The sequence below is a fragment of the Polypterus senegalus genome, chromosome 3 (genome assembly GCF_016835505.1).
Source record: "Polypterus senegalus isolate Bchr_013 chromosome 3, ASM1683550v1, whole genome shotgun sequence".
Classification (NCBI taxonomy): domain Eukaryota; kingdom Metazoa; phylum Chordata; class Cladistia; order Polypteriformes; family Polypteridae; genus Polypterus; species Polypterus senegalus.
This window is the reverse complement of record NC_053156.1, coordinates 39926221-39945912: the sequence shown is the minus strand read 5'-3', so window position 1 is coordinate 39945912 and position 19692 is coordinate 39926221. Positions and strand designations below refer to the sequence as shown.

General features: G+C 37.3%; 1 protein-coding gene across 4 annotated transcripts in view; it reads right to left on the bottom strand.

The window, feature by feature from the left end:
• Positions 1-670: 670 nt before the first annotated feature.
• neurl4 (neuralized E3 ubiquitin protein ligase 4) overlaps positions 671-19692 on the bottom strand; it is a 115608-nt gene continuing 96586 nt past the window's right edge. For all 4 annotated transcript variants that reach the window (XM_039747001.1, XM_039747003.1, XM_039747002.1 and 1 more), the window contains 12 exons: positions 16686-16901; positions 14310-14408; positions 13599-13745; positions 11993-12157; positions 11428-11586; positions 9164-9343; positions 8662-8755; positions 7702-7809; positions 7368-7512; positions 6880-6992; positions 6253-6412; positions 671-3686 (listed from right to left, as the gene is read on the bottom strand). In XM_039747001.1, coding sequence (XP_039602935.1) covers positions 3482-3686; positions 6253-6412; positions 6880-6992; positions 7368-7512; positions 7702-7809; positions 8662-8755; positions 9164-9343; positions 11428-11586; positions 11993-12157; positions 13599-13745; positions 14310-14408; positions 16686-16901 — 1791 coding nt within the window. In that variant the 3' untranslated portion in view covers positions 671-3481. The remainder of the gene's footprint in view (positions 3687-6252; positions 6413-6879; positions 6993-7367; positions 7513-7701; positions 7810-8661; positions 8756-9163; positions 9344-11427; positions 11587-11992; positions 12158-13598; positions 13746-14309; positions 14409-16685; positions 16902-19692) is intronic.

The window sequence follows — 19692 nt, the reverse complement described above, 5'->3', positions numbered from 1 at the left end:
ACTCCTCCAAAACAGTCGGTTACTCACTGAAACAAAATCAAACAGGCTTTCCAAGATGGTTGATTTTGTCTTAAGTTGTAGAGGCGGGCTCTGTGGGCATGACAGTTTACAATCAAACGAGACCTCACCCATTATGTACATACAATGCATATAATGCAGCTTGGAAGAATCAGGAACGCAGATGTTTTGGACCTGACAAACAGAAGAGAGACTTTTTTTGTGTGATGTTGCATGTTTTATGTTCCACACAGCAGAATGGGGGCAGAGAGGCAGAGATTGCGGCTGAACTCAACTCATTGTATGTGTAAAGCCGTCTATTGGCTGTCAGGATAAAGGGGCAAGCTCAGGATACTTTGGAATGCAAAACTCTGCTAGAAACCCATTACGCAGTTATCAAATTTGATATATCCTGTGATTTCTAGTTCTGCAATATGACATATTCAGCTGATGAGATCAGCAACTGCAGTTGTCAAGTGTGACATGCCCTCCAACTAGAAGTCGTGTAATGTGACATCAGCTTAACACAGCACAATCATTTCTGGCATGGTTTATCAAGGCAATACTACTTTCTTGCCCTGAAAATGAGTCAGGGTACAAAAATTATAGCTTCAATTTGCAGACCACCAGTTATACATTTTTGCAAGATTTAAAAAACAAAACAGGCAGGCAATTTGTTTCATACAATGTGCATTATTTTTTGTTCTGTACAAATCAGGAAGATATGATATATGTAACAGTCTGTACAACAAAATATATGGAAAAAATAAATAAGTAAAACAAAATGCCATCTTCAGGGCCGAAGAGCTCAAATATTCACATTTTTTAATTATATATTTTTTTTAAACAAGTCTTTTCTTCTTTGAATAAATAAATGACATTGATTGGCAAACACCTTTACCCAGGAGCCTCAAAGAAAATGGACTCCATCATTCAAAAGGCAACGATGGATTTCATATAGCACAGCGAGTCTGAAGCTGCCAGGGACGACATATGGACTTGTGTGCTATATAAAAGCCATACAAAGATTAAAGTTTATTTCCTAGAAACTCCTTCAAGGTTTGGTAATAAAAACAAACAAAAAGAAAGACATATTTCAGTGCATTGTAATAGTCTGTAGTATTCTAAGTAGACAAAAGGAGAAATTGAGAAGGCTAGCTGATCACTGCCAAAGAACACAGCAGGCCTCCTACATTTATAAAAATGATTACATAATGAATGGCAACTGGTGTTGGGTCCCCCATTCAGCACATAAAGATGACAAGTTATATGGGAGCTGTATGGCGGGAAATGCAATTGACGTTGCATATTGTATAATTAAATCTGGCTACTAACAGAAAAATCTTGCATATTTTCCCCACAAATAAATGAACTGTAGTTATAGATGTAAAGACAAATGTTAGATGTGCTATCTGCAACGCAGCAACACATAAAGGAAGCTTTGCGGTCATTCATGCAAATATATACGCATATTATCAGACTACACCACTAGTGTCAAAATATAATGGTGTCATCTGTAAAGTAAAATCCAAAATCTTAACACCTTTACCATTAGATTTTACTTTTTAATTCTAATCTGGCCAGTTCAATTTTTTTTAAATAAAGAAATCTACTTGGTACCCCCTTATTCTAGTGGTCTAAACAAACAGCTTTACATGTAGCAGGTAAGGCTTTAGAATTTCACACACCAGTAAATAAGAGGGCATGTCCAACAAAGTATTTGACAGATGGGAGGAATTTTAGTAATTGTTAGGAGAGTGCACTTTTACAACAGCATAGGAAGATTTACTGCAAAATGCTTACATTGGTGCGTAAACTCCTAGTATTCAATTTGACAAAGGGCAGTCTTCAGAAGTGGCATCACCTACAAATCTGTCAAGAATCCTCAACAAGGAACAAGGTGTGTTTTGAAATTAATTCCTGATAACTAGGATTTTGTCAAAGATTCACGCGCCTAACAGGTGAACAGTCAGTCACCCAGTTGTTTGTAACTATTTCAAGCATACCACTCAGATGTGAACTTGCTAAACATTCTATAACTAAGAATGTTCTCTCATCATTCTTGGACATGATGGAGATATGAGGTTCACAACCCTGCTTTCTACCGGAATCATGCAACATTAATTATGGAACCTTCTGCAAACTCTTCATTAAGCACAAAACTCCTTTAGAACTTCTGTACCATAGGTATTCAACAAACCCAAAAAAGCAATGTGTGTGACAGTGGTTCAACAATCCTTTAACATCATTATACCTCACATGAGCAGAAAGGCAACCTCAAGAAACTGAGGTACTTCAGGGAAGTGAACACTGGAAAAAACAAAGAGAACAAAGAAAACTGAAAAGATCGTCACCAAGAAGTTTCAGACAACACATTCAGCTTTTGCAATTGTGCTCCTTCATTTCAAGTTTTGTAGTCACCATTTGGTTGGACTGATCATGCTCATTGATGTTTCTTTTTCTTTTGTTTTTTTTTTTTTTTATTTCCAGTATGAAGTAATCCCAAAGAACAAAAGTCAGTTTGTAGTGTAAACAGTGCAGGTAACAGAGTATCCTGAATGTAAGTGAACTGGTTAAACTGCAGTAATATCTGTGAAGCTAGGGTAGCATATCTGTATATACACTGATTTTAAAGGGAAAAAGTAAATATAAAAAATGTTCCATTGAAGAGAAAGTAGTTTTGATTGTTAGTCACTGATGTCCCAATAAAAACTTTTAATTAAAGGGAAAAAATGTGGTTGCCAGTTTGATGGAAGCAGTAGCTGTAACACCTAGATGGCTTGATTTTATTCTCTCTGCTTTACCTAGACATTGATGTTGATTACAGGGAAAAAGATTTTCTAGAAGTGATAGCTGCATACGAACTTGAGGACATCTACAAATCCTCCGGGGAGTAATTTTTCCCAGTTTACATTTCGTAGCAGTCTTAAGCAGGCTATGGATGTTGGGCTCCAGAAATGCCATTATAAAGTGCTTTGGATTCTTCTTGTAACTATTTAAAAAACATACCTGGTATGTCTGAGAGAAATCAGACCAACTGGTCTATTCAGAAGACCAATTGAAAACAGATGTAAATCTGGTGTAGATTTCTGCCATACTACATTTCACATTGTAACACAAAATAAAAAAATATTTTTGCTGCCTCAACTCTTAAGAATTTAAGGATCTGCTAAGCAGGTGTGAAAATCTCAATATTAATTATTTTGTCCATATCAGGTCACCTTCAAGGTGTTCTGTGCCAGCCTCTTATGTCCTTTCCACCAAAAAAAAAAAAAAATTTGGTCAACTTCTCAAAGCTTTTGCACTTAGCCAAGGATTCTGATTTGCTTCCTCCATCCATATCTCCAGAGATGTGCCAAGTTGTGCTCTAACAACTTAGATGAAAAGCTTGGCTAACTTCAACATTTTAGTCTACATGAGAAGTGCCATTAAAGAACAACAATTTCAAACGCTCTCAAAGTGGGACAGGTCGCATTTGTATTTATCACTCAACTCGGATAAGAAGTCCATATAGGAGAGTGCCACCTTTTTCCTTAGTAATCCACTCAATTTCACTGTTGCTGAAACGAGGGTCCAATGCTTCCACTATTCCAAGGCTTTGCGATCCCACCTTATAAGAACCAGGATGAACACACACTTGGAATGCCACTTGAGCCTGATGACAGCGGTGTGAGCGAGGGTCTCTAAATCTAAAAAAGAGGAATATGAACACAATTATGCATCAGTACTACAGAAAACAAATATGGGTGTAACAACTCTGAGCACATAGGTCTTAACAACTATCCTGCTGCTGCTATGAGTCTTAATCACACCATCAGCCTTAACTATAAATGTCATCCTACTACCTACATTATTTCTCAATGTTTTCCAACTTAATACTCTAACAGGAAACTATTCTGAGTTGTAGCACATCATTTGTAAAACAAATAAAAAAACCTTTAATGGATATTAGAACTGTAGCCTCTATACTATAAGACTTAAATGATGTCCTTTGGTTGATATTTAATACAAGCCCATTGCTCTTTGAAAATACAGGAATGACTGCACAAAATGGATATTAAACCCAGTTCGATATGATATCGCAATTAGTCTTTTCAACCATGCCACTGCATTTGGACTGAAACAAAATTGAACACTTTTGGTTACAAAATATGTGCCCTCTCATGTGCACTAGGCCTGAAAAAAAAGCACAACTTCAAGATCATGAGAACCCAGAAGACACTGGATTAATGTCCAAGTGTCTTCTTCTGTATGTTCCAGTTGCCTGAAGTTTCAGGCTGGACGTGTGCTATGAAGAAAAAAATTAATCATTAACCTCCTTGGCATTATCTCTGAGCACGACTCACCAGTGTCAAACTCAGGGTGACGCTTATATGATTCCCTTTACAGTGTAACGCCCAAAATAACTCTCAGGACAGCATTCTGCTGCCATCATAAAGATAAAATAAAATTATGCTACAAAAAAATCATGGTTATTTCTATGCGTTTTGCCAGTCTAAGGTAACTCATCAATATTCATGAGTAGGCCAGAGCCTTCAACCAAATCACAGTGCTGTTTAAACGAGAAGCTGTAAAGCCAGTTTTAGAACAAAAACTGAAACTGAATCAATAGTTAAATCAAACAACAGTGGTGGCAATGTGAATTAGTCATCAGATGTTGACATGGATAGTGGAACTGATGCATACGGCACAGTATAATTGAACCATAATGAAACGTGTGGTGAATTTGGTCCCGTTAAGGATCACAATGACACAAGTAGCTTTGGAGCAAAAAAGGACAAATGTCTGCAAGCAAGACGTTAGTATCCTAAGCATTCATCATAATGTAGCAACTGGAAATGTTCATTTGAGGGGAAATGTGGCAGTCAAAGCCTTGCGGTGTGGTAACCTAGAATAACACATTCTTCCCTATCATGAACAAGTAACAAAAAAAATGTTTTACGTGTGCAAACAAACATGCTTCTGCTGTTCTGATTGCAACAATGGGGTGTGTGTGGTGACTGTTTCAAAACATATCACACGAAGGACATGCACTAAATTCACATATATCATTCTTTCATGTTGGAAAAAATGCTATACTTTTGGATAATTTTTCCAGGGGTAAACATAGCATTACAAAGGCTACAGTACAATCAATTGACAAATAATTCCTCATTATTTAGAATAAAGGCTCCAAAAGTTGTGTAAACATTAGTTTTTAATATCTTTTTTTGTATTATGTCAGCATGAAGACACATTTTCGTGTATACACTGAATAGCTCTGACATGATTTTCAAATGCACACTACTAGTGTTAACTCTCAATTGTCTTCACAGTCACATAGTACACCTTGGTGTAAGTGGTTTGAGTCGCACCATTTAACAAAGTCCTTGATTAGGTTCCTATACTCCTCCTGCCCACTCCTAACGCAGCCCACAATAGCAATGTTGTCAGCGAACTTTTGCACATGGCAGGACTCCGAGTTGTATTGGAAGTCCAATGTATATAGGCTGAACAGGACCGGAGAAAGTATAGTCCCCTGCGGCGCTCCTGTGTTGCTGACCACAATATCAGACCTGCAGTTCCTGAGACGCACATACTGAGGTCTGTCTGTAAGATAGTTCATGATCCATGCCACCAGGTATGAATCTACTCCCATCTCTGTCAGCCTGTCCCTAAGGAGCAGAGGTTGGGTGGTGTTGAAGGCGCTAGAGAAGTCCAGAAACATAATTTTTACATCACCACTGCCTCTGTCCAAGTGGGAGAGGGATCGGTGTAGCAAACAGATGATGGGATCTTCCGCTCCCATCTTCTCCTGGTATGCAAACTGCAGGGGGTCGAGGGTGTGGCAGACCTGTGGCCTCAGGTGGTGAAGCAGTAGCTGCTCCATGGTCTTCATCACATGTGACGTCAGAGTGACAGGCCGGAAGTCATTCAGCTCTCTAGCACGTGATACCTTTGGGACTGGGGTGATGCAAGATGTTTTCCAAAGCCTCGGGACTCTCCTCTGCTCCAGGCACAGATTGAAGATGCACTGTAGAAGACTCCCCAGCTCATTTAGTGTATTTATTTATTTATTTAGCTCCACTATTAACATACAGTTTTACTATTTAATGTGAATGCTCAAAACAAATCACATGATAAGCAAGTTTGAAAGAAGGGCTCACAAAAGCTGAATCCCTGTTGCCAGAAGTGAAGAATACTTGTAAGTAATAACATGCTACTGCGGTATATGAGCTTACTTGCCAATTGTAAATTTAAATGCTTGAAACTTACTGCACTTTTGGGGCAAAGGCTTCCAAGCCTGAATAGCGCATGGTTGGAGATAGTTTCACTTTAACAGCTTCTCTCTCAGGAGCGCTATTTTCCTCTGTCTCTGTGTACTCATTTTGGACATCTACTTTGGTTGGTGCCACTGAGAAAATTGACAAGCTACCTGCAAAAAAGCAGCAAAGAAAATGCATTTCTAAAATTTAATGTACAAAACTACTTGATATATCTATAACCTTCTTCACATGTGTAATACATGTATAATACTGAAAAATAGATGTGACTGGTTTAGGGTCAGACAGTGAGTCAGTGGTTTAAAATTACAGATAACAGTCCTGTATCTTGACAGGTAGAGGGCCATACTGTTAGCAGAATAAAAGAGAGAGGGAAAAAAAATTCTATTTTAACATCTTATTTTACAGGTTAAAGCTCTACAGGCTGCCAAAAAATAGCTATTGTAAAAGGAGGAGAATAGGTTTTGATTCAAAATAAAGATATCCTATTTATAAAGTACTTTTTCATAAGTGGTACCAAGACCAGAAATGCTGGACAGTAATATTTGTGTGTTTGTGACCTGTCTTAACAGCTATCAGTTTTTTTATTCACCAAAACAAAAAATGACTTATTCCTCACCTGAGACAAGTTCACCCTGATCTAGAGTTGTTCTCAGTGTTCCCACAGAGCAGCCATGATAGGCAATATGCCATTTTTTAAAGGTGTTGGCCATGTCGCTCCGTGGATTGATCCTAGAGAGGCAAACAGATTACATCACTGGATATAAGATTATTATTAAATAGCAGATGGTCACCTGTGCCACTTGGGCAAAGGTGCAGAAAACTTAAAGAAAAAAACCCCAAAACATTAAAATATGAATTACCTAGTAAAAACAGAGGAAACAGATATGTTAAATGTATGTCTATATATATATATATATATATATATATAGATATATATAGACATATATATATATATATATATATATATGTCTATATATATCTATCTATCTATATCTATATCTATCTATCTATATCTATCTATATCTATCTGTCTATATCTATCTATCTATATATATATATATATATATATATATATATATATATATAAAGTTTAAATTTTCATACCTCAAAGCAAATCGACACCAGCCAAAAGGCAGAGCATAATCACGTGGTGGTTCGCCACGTTTGTAGTAAGCCTCATCTCCACGCAGTTTATGGCAAGATTCACAGTAGCAGAGATTCAGTTTGGCATCTTCATTGAAGTATCCATCTATTCCAAGAAAAGGACTCAATTCATTAGCTTTCAGCTCTCGCTAGTTCATGCCAAAATGCAACATATTTCCTCTCTGCATACCACTATATAAATAACTCCTAGAGCAGATGTGACTATTTACAGTAGTTTAGTGCTTGGTTGTAAGAGCATACCATTTAGATTAAAAAACACATTTTCAGTTCTTACCTGGTAAGGTGAGAAGGTCTTTGAATCGTGTGCACAGGGCTTGGTATTCACAAGTTTTCATCGGGTTCACCTCTGGAGGTGGAGTCCAGCACACGCTTTCCTTGATGCCTGTGACATAACAGTTTAGATTTCCAAGCAATTCAAGAAAATGATGTGCCACTGTTTCAAGCTGCTGACATAGCACCTGAAATTTTTTCTACCGTCTAAATGAACTTCTCGCAGGAACATATTTCCAATCACAATAACCACTGTACAACTGGCCTTGTATAGTATATGAGTACCTTCATGTTGTATAAAACTGGGGATGTGTTTAGGATAAAGAACAAAGCCTCCAATTTGAAACAGTTTCTGAATTAGATAGCATGCAGATCATGAGTAGCTATCAAACAACGATTTTGGAAAATGAAAATAGAATATAGTTGTAGATACATGGAGGGGAGGGAGCTTAAGTGCATTATAGGTCTACGATCACTGTACAATTTTCCCTACACATGGTAATAGAAGTGATCTGACATACAGACTGTAGAGATTGAAGTTTACAGCACCTCAGTTTGCCAGCAAATATCCAGCTTTAACAACCATTTTACATTTGAACAGAGCTGTTACTCTATTCAAAACATTTTTATCAAGTGTAATTTTTGTAATGTTTGGCAGTTTTGTACAATATAAAGATGGATTACAATTTTCATTCTGGTGGTTTGTGCCTGCTCTAGACTACTTTACACAGATGTGTCCAATTTTCTTCACAAGTAACCTGTGATATCACCAGTGAGAAGCACAAACACAGACGAAGAGCATTTAGCCATGAGTGAGCACAAAAGCCTCAGAGCCCTTTATAGACATATACTGAAAGCATTAAAATACGGCTTTAGAATACATGTATGTCTGTAGAATCATATGCACACATTTAAACAGTTTGAAATACTGTCCGCTATTCCACAGAATACAAAACAAACATACCATCCACCATGTCTGCTTTCTCCATGTCTGCCTGGCAACGTGTATCAACAGGTTCTGCTCCCACAGCCTGCACATGATTTGTAATTATTGTAACCTGAGTGTCAGAACATAGAAGACAGGTATGTTTCACATCAATATGATCACTGGGGTCAATTATTTACTTTATTTATTTATTTTCATCAGTGGCTCTCAAACCCGAGCCAGCAACTTAGTAAATGTGAGGATGCCAAATGACCTAATGCCACTTACAGTATGCAAAAGTCTCAGAATGGACACCATCGAGCTTAATGTTAAATTAAATACGTCTTAGGAACTATATAATGAATGTTTTAGAAGCTAATTGTTTAAATCAAAAAACCCAAGTGGTCCCTGACTGGCTTTGGAAAGTCCACATTTCAGAGCATATTTAGCATCAACACAGACCAAATATTTATTGACGATGAGGATGAACAACAGTAGATCCTGAGGCATAATAAAATATGTTTACAAGTAAATACCTTACCTGCTCACATTGGCCATAAAGGTCCACTAAAGGGAAGCATGGATTAGGAATGTCTTGTGCAGCCAGGCCTTGGTCAATACCATTGACATAGAGGTGCAAACAGTTATTTCCATCCACCAATATCCCCAACAATGTTCCTTCTGGGCATGTGTCAAGATTGGGCCCATAATTTTCACAGATCTGCAAATATATACACACACATTGAGAAGAACTGAGTAAGACAGAAAAGAGTAGATATAAATTCTGAAACAGAATTAAGCAAGAAACACTACAGGCTATATCCTCCATTTAAAGGTGAACTGTTGGCAATTACCCTCTTAAAATTTCTTCATCATAAAACCTTCCCTCTGTAGTCTACAAAAGCCTGGTCTGCTTCAGTAAAGCATCTCAATTTCTCTTTATTGTATTGTTTGAAAGATGGAAAAGGAAATAACATGACTATACTCATCAAATGTAGAGCATTTCAACTAACTGAATAATAGCATACTGAGAAGATATTTGAGAGATCATAGAGAACAGAATCTACTAATTTGGAATCAGTAAGTTAGCGAATGATCTGACAAATGGCATGCAAAAGATGGACAAAAAATTAATTATTACAAACATCCTCAGAAGATATAAAATGAAGATTAAAAAAAACACACAAACTGGAAAAGTATGACTCAGAAAAACGAGGAAAAAAACAGACAGGGCAGGAAAGAATTAAAGACAAGTAATAATAGAATATTTAATCTCCTGGGCACAACTCAGTGACACAGACAGAAAAATGTAAATGAGTCCTTATGCTGAGAAATTTGGGGATTATTGATTTACAGATTTCATTGTTAATAATGTATGTCAGGTTACAAGTTACAGTTCAGCTTACATCTTGTTTCATAATGAAAATTAAAACAATACTTAAACTCAAATGGCGTCTCCAGTCATCACATTTAACACTACAGCTTTATGGGAAGTTCTGAAGTGCAGAATGGGAAGTACAGGCAGTCCCTGGGTTATGTACGAGATAGTGACTGTAGGTTTGCACTTAAGTTGAATTTGTATGTAAGTCAGAACAGGTACATTATTTTAATAACTGCTAAAGTTGACCGACTGTGACCAAGTGCTCTGCCAATGAATGATGCGAGTTTCACTCTCTTTGACCTTTTCATTATTTCTACTTTATTTTCAATGGTGATGGTTTTTCTCTTTTTTACTGTATCACCACAGCACTTCCATCAGATTTGTGTTTCAGAGACATTCTTGAAAGGTGAAGACAAAAGGTTAAGATGAGCTCTTCTGCACAGCACTGTCCACACTATCACAGCAGGAAGGCACCCATCGACACGTCTGATGTACTGACAAGAGATAACTTCCTGCTATGTGCGTAACAGTACAAGCAGGCTTGCTATTAAGAATGACTTGGGGCAGCGAGGGGGGGTTCATCACTCGCCCACCACATAGTCACATCCACTACAGTATGCTGCCTGCAGCGTCCGCCCATCGAGAACGAACACGGTGTGGCCAAAGGCAGGTAGTGAATCGCCCAACCCCAATTCAACAGACAGCCATCCGAGACACACTACAATGCTACCCCCGCCGCCCCGTTCACCCTCAATGGCCTCAGTTCAGCCACAACCAGATCAACGCTTGCAGCATTACCAGCTGTGTGTGTTGGGCGGGCAGTGAAATGCCCCCGTCCGCTCCATCCAGTCTACGTCCAGTCAGGAGCAGTAGCTGCGGTGGCGTAGTGGGCAGGCAGTGAACTATCGTCCTACACACGAGCGATAGCTGTGGCCCTGGTGACTATGGACCACAGGTCACCGCTTGCTGCTGGGAGCTGCCTGAGGGACACTACACTGCGTGAACAGCAAAATCGCCCCCTCCAGCCACCGCTCGCAGCATCCCCAGGCCGAAGATGATGGAGCGGCAGTTACTGAGGCGCATGTGTTGCAGCTATGGCCTCGTTTGTAAGTCGTAGGTCTGATGTCCGTAACCTGGGGACTACCTGTACATTTCCACCTTTCTAGTCCCTCAAAGAACAGAAAGCTTTTTTTATTAAGGAATTGTTCGCTAACTCTCTACACATAGTTCAGTACTTTTACAACAACTTTCCTAGAAGGACTGAAGCTGATCTAAAGGCTTACTGGTGGCTTACTTCTTATTAGGGTGTTGATATTAATGTATTGTTAGACATTTTTGTTATTTTGTCTGCCACCTGTACTTCAGAAAACCCAAAGAGTATATGAAAATGCCAAACTAAATTTGAGGTGGCAGATCTTACAAACCTTGAGAGAATTATGAAAAACTGAATCCCGCTGTACCAGCCAGGTGGAACGCTTAAGACAGCAAGCTGTAGAAGGAAAATTAAACCTCTCAGGACAATTCCCAATTACTCCAAGAGACAGAGAAGAAGTCCAGGTTGGATTGAGACGGTCAATTTGCACCTATTGGGTTAAATTGGTAGAGATATGAGCAAAACCCAACAAAGTAAAGCAAGACAAAATTAAAATTCAGAAGATAACTTCTTTTAACCGTTTCTGTCTAAGTAAATTACAACTTGGTCTGAAATTCAAATAATGTTACAAACAGAAAAGATATAAAATAAAAAGCTTTGACAGTTTTAAAATGTGATACTCCACTTTTTATATAAAGTAAAGCTCATTTGACTCATTAGATTCTAAGGCTATGGAAAGATTCTGTAAGAACTTCTCATTTATGAGCTCACAGTGCTGTACATATTAGAAACAATACAAAGGAAATTCAAATTCATTTATTGATTTAAGCAAGCTGTAACTGCTTAAAGTGAGATGACACTTGGCCAATTTCCATATATTTCAATGTAAACCCAACCTGGAAAAGGTGCTGTCGAGGAAGAGGCTGAGATGTGACTAAAAGGCCCTGATTATAACTGGAGACACGGGTGGCTGTGAAGTTTTGATTGGAGAGGAGGATATTCTTTCCATGGTTCTCCAGAAATTCCATAGTCTTTACAGCCAAGGAGGACTCCATCTCACACTAGAGACAAAAAGATTAACTTTCTATTTGCCCACAAGACATTTCTACTTTACTCAAATTCAAAACAGAACACTTTAAAGGCAGCTGAACTGAACATTATATGTAGCAGTTTTATTACTACAGAGAATTTGAATAGCAAATAATTTACAATTACAATTCATTAGTTAGCAGAAACCTTCTATTAAAAAGTACAAACTTAACAAGCAACAGATTACAAGATGTTTTTAAATATGATGAATTGAACTACATTCACCTATGTCCTAATCTGTATTTCAGACTACTAAAATACACCATACATATTACGGATGCCATCTTTAGGAGTGACCCAACTCAGTTGCTCAAATAGGGTTCAAAATGTGGCAAAGCTTTAAGTTTCTATCCACCATACCCAACTATGAAATAATTTTTATTGTAGTCTCTGCAAAAGACAAGACAGACATTTTGTTGAGGACTTTATGGAAGGAGAAACGCCTGGATATGGAAAATAAATTCCTACAAATGTTAAGTTTCTTTACTGCTGTGGGTCACAAAAACAGTGGGTTTTTTTTCTTCCCACTTGCTCTCTAAGGTAAACAAACATATATATATATATATATATATATATATATATAATGCCCTTCACAAAAAGCATCTGCATTAAGGTGGACAGAAAATATTATAAATTACAAATTATGCAAACTCTAATGCTGTAATATGATGTCAGGCATATCTGATTACATTTAAAGTTTGGTTGCAATATTTTCTTGTTTTTTCAGCCCACTGTAGAAAATGTAAAATCCTACTTGTAACTGCCATTTTTTTTTAAATTACTAGTTTTCCATTAACAGCAGGAAACCTGCATGAAAAGGCTTAACAGCAAATGATATCAGGTGTCTGCATTACATATTACACCTACAGCAATTGAAATGGCATGAAAGGTTTGTTTGCCTACATATGGAAAGCTAGATTGCCTAATTTAGAAAAATCACGTCTTTTGCAGTTTGTTTTTCCTCCTCAACTTAAAATTATTTTATCATTTGTTTTCCTTTACTGACCTTTGACTTGTGTTGTAACATTAGTTTTGTGCATAAACATAAGCAGTGTTACTTGTTGAGCTAACGAAGAACAGTATCTCGAGCAGCATGCATTGATATTAGTATCAAAGAAAGTCACACTTGCTCCTACTAAAATTCATACACACAGGACAGGTTCTTCTTTTGCATCTCCAGTGGATTAATCACCACGTTGGACTAACACCAAACCTTCATACCCTCACTACCATTACTTGCTTGACGCACAGGAAGCTGTCACTGCATTGTGACAAGACTTGTAAGTCAAACACTGTTCATTTTATATTTGGTGGAGTATCCGTGAAAACTATAGATAAAGCCTTTTAATAATAAGGTGTGTGGTGGGGGAGAGAGAACCAAAATATACAAAAATGAATTTGCACGTGTCTTACTGGGGTTGGTTCCTCCTCCTCTTCTTCACTGCAGCTGTCAGATGACAAAGAAGGTGCTTTGGTGCTTTCTGTTTCCTCCAAAACAGTTGAGCTCACAATAGATATGGACGTGATTTTACCATACAGGTCCAGAACGGCATAGACATTCTACAAGGGGGAAAAAAAATGCAATTGTATTAAGAGAGTGGTGATGTATGTGTGGCCTGTTCTCTGCACTTATATAATGACAAACTGACATATTGGAGGATATTCTTCACAAATAAAAGTGAAACAAGGCAGTCTAAAAATACATGTTTTTATGGTTGACTCAGATGTCCTGTGAATAACACAAATTGTTATTTAAAAACTTTGAACTATCCTTAAATTATCTAATCGTAAATGATGACTTAGTTATTCTGAAGAATACTTTGAAGGTCAACCAGGTTTTCTAAGAATAATAGCAAGTTTATACACTAACCCATGCTGAAGCAAGGTACTCAGTTCACAAGCTTTCATTTTTTAAGGCTTTTGGTTCTCTTGACTTTATTTATGAGAAAAAAAGTAAAATCTGTTAAATGTATGCTGAAATAATTATGCAGTTTCTAAACTACAAATTTTGAAATTTATAAAAAAAAAAGTGAACTAGTTAAAACTGTAAAATGTTACAAAATAATTAGCAAGTATGTCTTAAAAAGCTAATGAAGTGCTAATAAATGAAAAACCAATATGCACCTTGGCAACTGCGGTGGCAGCTGGTCCCATATCTTCTCCATCAATGAGGATGTGCATTGTGTCATCACTGCATCGCTTCACCCCAACACGATTTCCAACCTACTGGCACAAATACTACGCTGAGACTGACTTCTCTGTTTAATTACAGTAAACATAAAGATATCTCAAAATTCTCCAGGAAGTGCTGCCAAAACTTAATATACAGTCGTATCCAAGTTTTCAGAATGACACAAGTACAGGGAGTCCTGGGGTTACAACACTTCAAGTTTACAATGCTTACTCCCATAAAAACTTAAAAAAAAAATTGAGATATGAGTGTTTTGGCTTACGTCATTAGCGTCGTACTTACAGACTACGTGGGTAAACTAGTTTGGTTGCGAGCAGCGAAAGAACACGCAGTAACACAGCGTATGAGTAAGGGAGTTGGCAAACTAGTTTTGTTGAGCGCGGAGGAAGTGGCCCTTATCATGGCTCCTAAACGAAAGTCATAGTCTGGTATTGCTTTGAAGAAGAGGAAAGCCATCACGATGGAAGTAAAATTAGACATTGTAAACAGATCAGAAAAAAATAAAAGGTAAGGAATTTTTTTACACTCATGTTTTGCCATTTTTTCTGTTACTGCAGTACAGTGTACAGTACAGTATATTTATGCCCTTTTCTGTGGCTTAGCTGTGTTTTTATGCTCTAGAATACGATTTTGCAAATGTGTTATGATAGGTAAGTGACTTAGGCTAGGGTGTGTTTCGACTTACACAAAAATTCTGGTTACATCACAGTTGTAGGAACGGAACTGTGTCGTAACATGAGGACCCCTTGTATTGGTTTTCACAAAGCTTGCTGCTTCAGTGTTTTTAGATCTTTTTGTCAGATGTTCTATGGTATACTGAAGTATAATTACAAGCATTTCAAAGGCTTTTTTGACAATTACTTATTTGCAATTTGCCCTGGCATGCTGTCAATCAACTTCTGGGCCAAATCCTGACTAATGGCAGCCCATTCTTGCATAATCAATGTTTGGAATTTGTCAGAATTTGTGGGTTTTTGTTTGTCCACCTGCCTCTTCAGGATTGACTGCAAGTTTTCAATGGGATTAAGGTCTGGGGTGTTTCCTGGCCATGGACACAAAATTTTCATGTTTTGTTCCCCGAGCCACTTAGTTATCACTTTTACCTTATGGCATGGTGCTCCACCATGCTGGAAAAGGCATTGTTCGTTACTAAACTGTTCTTGGATCGTTGGGAGAAGTTGCTCTTGGAGGATGTTTTGGTACTTTATTCAAGGCTGTGTTCTTAGGCAAAATGTGAGTGAGCACCTCCCTTGGCTGAGAAGCAACACCACACATGAATGTTCTCAGGATGCTTTACTATTGGCATGGCACAGGACTAATGGTAGTGCTCACCTTTTCTTCTCTGGACAATCTTTATTCCAGATGCTCCAAACAATCGAAAAGGGGATTCATCAAAGAAAACGACTTCACCCCAGTCCTCAGCAGTCCAATCCCTGTATCTTTTGCAGAATATCAGTCCGTCCCTGATGTTTTTCTTGGAGAGAATGGCTTCTTTGCTGCCCTACTTGACACCAGGCCATCCTCCAAAAGTCTTCGCCTCACTGTGCATACAGATGCACTTACACCTGCCTGCTGCCATTCCTGAGCAAGCTCTGCACTGGTGCTACCCCGATCGCACAGCTTAATCAACTTTAGGAGATGGTCCTGGTGCTTGCTAGACTTTCTTGGGTGCCCTGAAACCTTCTTCACAACAACTGAACCTCTTTATTCTAACTCAAATCAGCATAACAGAGTCATCTCCAGCCTTGTCCTCATCAACACTGTCACCTGTGTTAACGAGAGGATCACTGAAATGATGTCAGCAGGTCCTTTTGTGGCAGGGCTGAAATGCAGTGGAAATTGATTTTTTGGGATTAAGTTCCTTTTCATGGCAAAACGGGACTTTGCAATTAATTGCAATTCATCTAATTACTCTTTATAACATTCTGGAGTATATGCAAATTGCCATCATTAAAACCGAGGCAGCAAACTCGTGAAAAATGAACATTTGTGTCATTCTCAAAAGTTTTGGCTATGACTGTACTGTAGCTCAAAGGAAACACAGTAAACACCCCAATTCTTTACAAAGATGTGAACAGCCCTACTATATAAAACTGTATTTTAAATTAACTAAGCCTATAACAGAACAACCGAATTAGTCCACACAACAAAAAAAGTATAACTATAGTTTTAAAGTAATTTTATTATCGAAAAAAATCATCACATTTAGTCTTCATTTTTAAATTAAAAGCGTCTAGTAAAATTTGCTTGACTATGGTTATTTCTTTTACAGATTACATTAGTTTTCAAACAAATCTTGTCAAACATACCCCAAGACGATCAAGAGAGCACCCATAGTTCTGTTTTTGTAGAATACCATTCCGCCTAACCTCCGAACCCGTGACTAGCCAGGTAACCTTTGACCTCAGTTCAAGCAGAGAGGCAGAGAGCCCAGTAGTAGTGCAAGGAATGTCAGAAGGCTGCAATGTAGTAAGACCAATGTGGAGTGACCCAGACCACTGGTCATCCACTTGGTCAATTTTCACCTGTAGTAAATGAAAAGACAAAACAAAATAATAAAAATAATAAAATCAGGATCTGAGAAATGTCAGTGGCAAAAACATACTAACTTTACATAGGCAGTGCCTGGAGACACTGGATTTCAATCTAGGTGGAATGAGGTTGCGTAATACTATGTCACCATTATCATCATCTTCTTTATTATTTTAGACAAACTCCTGAGCATTCAAAAAGTGCATTTCCACTATAATGGGGAGAACTAAAGCAACCCACTATTTCACAAATCATCTTCCAGCAGCAAGCCAGACCAAGACATTTACTAAATATACTGTATATACACCATTATCACTACTACTATATTAGGATAGTCTGAAATTACATTTCAAGTTAATATATTTTACTCAAAAGAATAAGATAATTATTTATTTACTGAAAGTGAAATATTTCAAAGTTAAAAAAAAAATCACCTTCTTTTGAAATTTTTAAATACAATCCATTTATTTACTCCTAAAGCAATATGATTTTTGAGGCTTAGAATTCCGAACCCTTAATTTCCTATTTTAATTTTAAACAGATGTGTTAAGGTTTTAATTGCTGCCTGATTTCTTAACTAGCCATCAATTAATAATGAGGTGCAAATAATAAAGAAACCAGCAGCTCTCCGGCTAAGGTGCTTCAATTTAAACATGTCAATACAGTGTTTTGAAATGGACCAAGAGGTACAAATCTGTTCCAGAGCACAAAACAAATGGATGACGTTCTCAGAAAATGAAATGTAATAAAGATTTCTCATGGAAGAATGAACACGGCTTATTATTAAATATTATGTTTCATTATCTGCTAGGCCATTGTAGAACTACTCCCCACATAAGAAAATTACAGCACACACAAAATGCAAAAAATATAGACAACATATTTGACCTGTCTTTTCAGTTTTCAGGAACTCCAAAACAAAATAAAACAAACCACTTATACGCAATCTTGTAGGAGAGGACAGTGGTCCAATTAAAAAAGATCTTGAGGATGCAGATAACATTAAAGCAGTTCAATCACAAAAAAGGAATGACTACTACACATACAAACATTATAATCTTTAGTTAAAGGGATTTCCAATGACATATCACAAATTTACTTGCAGTTGATCTCAGTAAGAAATATGAAGGTGTTTAATACATTTCAAATATTTATACAAAAAACGATTTTTCAGAACTTCAGTGGCATTCCTGCTCACTTGATGCATTCAGCTCTAAATGTAGTTTGAAACAGCCTTTTTTGTAAATTTCATACAGAACAGATCTACTGGGAGCTGAAACTTCATGTGAATTTTTCTTTTTTGAGATATTCTTAAAGATCTAGGCGTGCATAACTGCAACCTGACTTCCTGACCGGTGAGCTTTGTTGGGCTGAATGGCCTGTTCTCGTCTAGATTGTTCTAATTCTAGTTCTAATTCTAGTTCCTGTTTTGACCATCATCCAGGACATAATCAAATTTTATTTCATGTGATCCATGCATTACTTGTGGGCCTTTAAAGAGTCAGTCATTGTGTTTATCGTGTAAACCAGCTTTACCAGTTTTCAAACATGCCTACTGTTTGCTCACATAAAAATCTCCCTTAAAAACATATACAGTGCCATAAAATATAGTTACGAGCCTTGTGAGAGAAAAGTGGGAAAATTTTAGTCCTTCCTTAATTTGGACATATATTTTTTTAAATTTAATCTGTGTACTCTCCTGCTATTATGGACAAAACCTAAACACAACAACAAATAATCAAGCAGCATTACATATGAATGTTAGGACTTTTTATATTAATATATTTAATAAAATAAATGTGGTAACTGTAATACAAGATATTTGCTAAGCATTAACTGTTAGCCATAGGTAGTACACACAATCTCTCACCTTGTAAAAGGACCCAGAAATACTTTGAAAAAGCACATTACATAGAAGACATCATTACAAAGTGTTTTACAAAGCACACAAAAAACAGTGCAAATCAATACAAGGCAACGACTTCAAATGTTTATAAATCAATCTTGTAACTATTTATAGGGGTGTACATATGCATGTTTCTCTGATTTTGCAAAAGCGTACTTTTACTGAATTTGTAAGTTTTTAAAAAATGGCCAGGGATACAGGATGGTAAAATTAAGCAGTAGTCTTTCCACTTTGTGGCATGTGGGTTTAAAAAGAGATATAAAATACATTTTAGATGATAAAATGTCCAAGTGCAGTTTTCTCATCCTGCTTTTCCTTACATTGCTGGTAACTGCATGTGTATATATTTTCCTACATTTGCAAGCACTGAATCCTAAAATAAAAATTAGCCTGAAGGTTGTGTGTCAGCAATGAAAGATACATCCATCTATGCATTATCAAACTAGCTCTATTCAAAATTACCGAGTGGCAGAGGGCCTAAGAATATGCACACAGCACTAGCAACAAAACACAGAATTCAGAAGGGTGCCAGCAAATTGTAGAGTATACTCACACACAAAACTATAACGGAACAATTTAGAATCATCAATTAAACACATAAAAAATCTTTGGGATGTTGAAGGAAAATGCATAATATATTTATAGACAATGACCAGGGGCCTCATGTATAAATGGTGCATACTCACAAAAATGTTGCGTATACCCGTTTCCACACTCACATTGCGAAATATAAAAACTAAACTTGGTGTAAAGCCACACACATTTTAACGGCAGCTCAATCCATTGTGTATGGAAGTTTTCGGCTCAGTTTTGCAAACTGGCGGCACCCAGTGTCAAAGCACTGCTACTGCTCCTGTGTGGTTTCCTATTCTTATTTA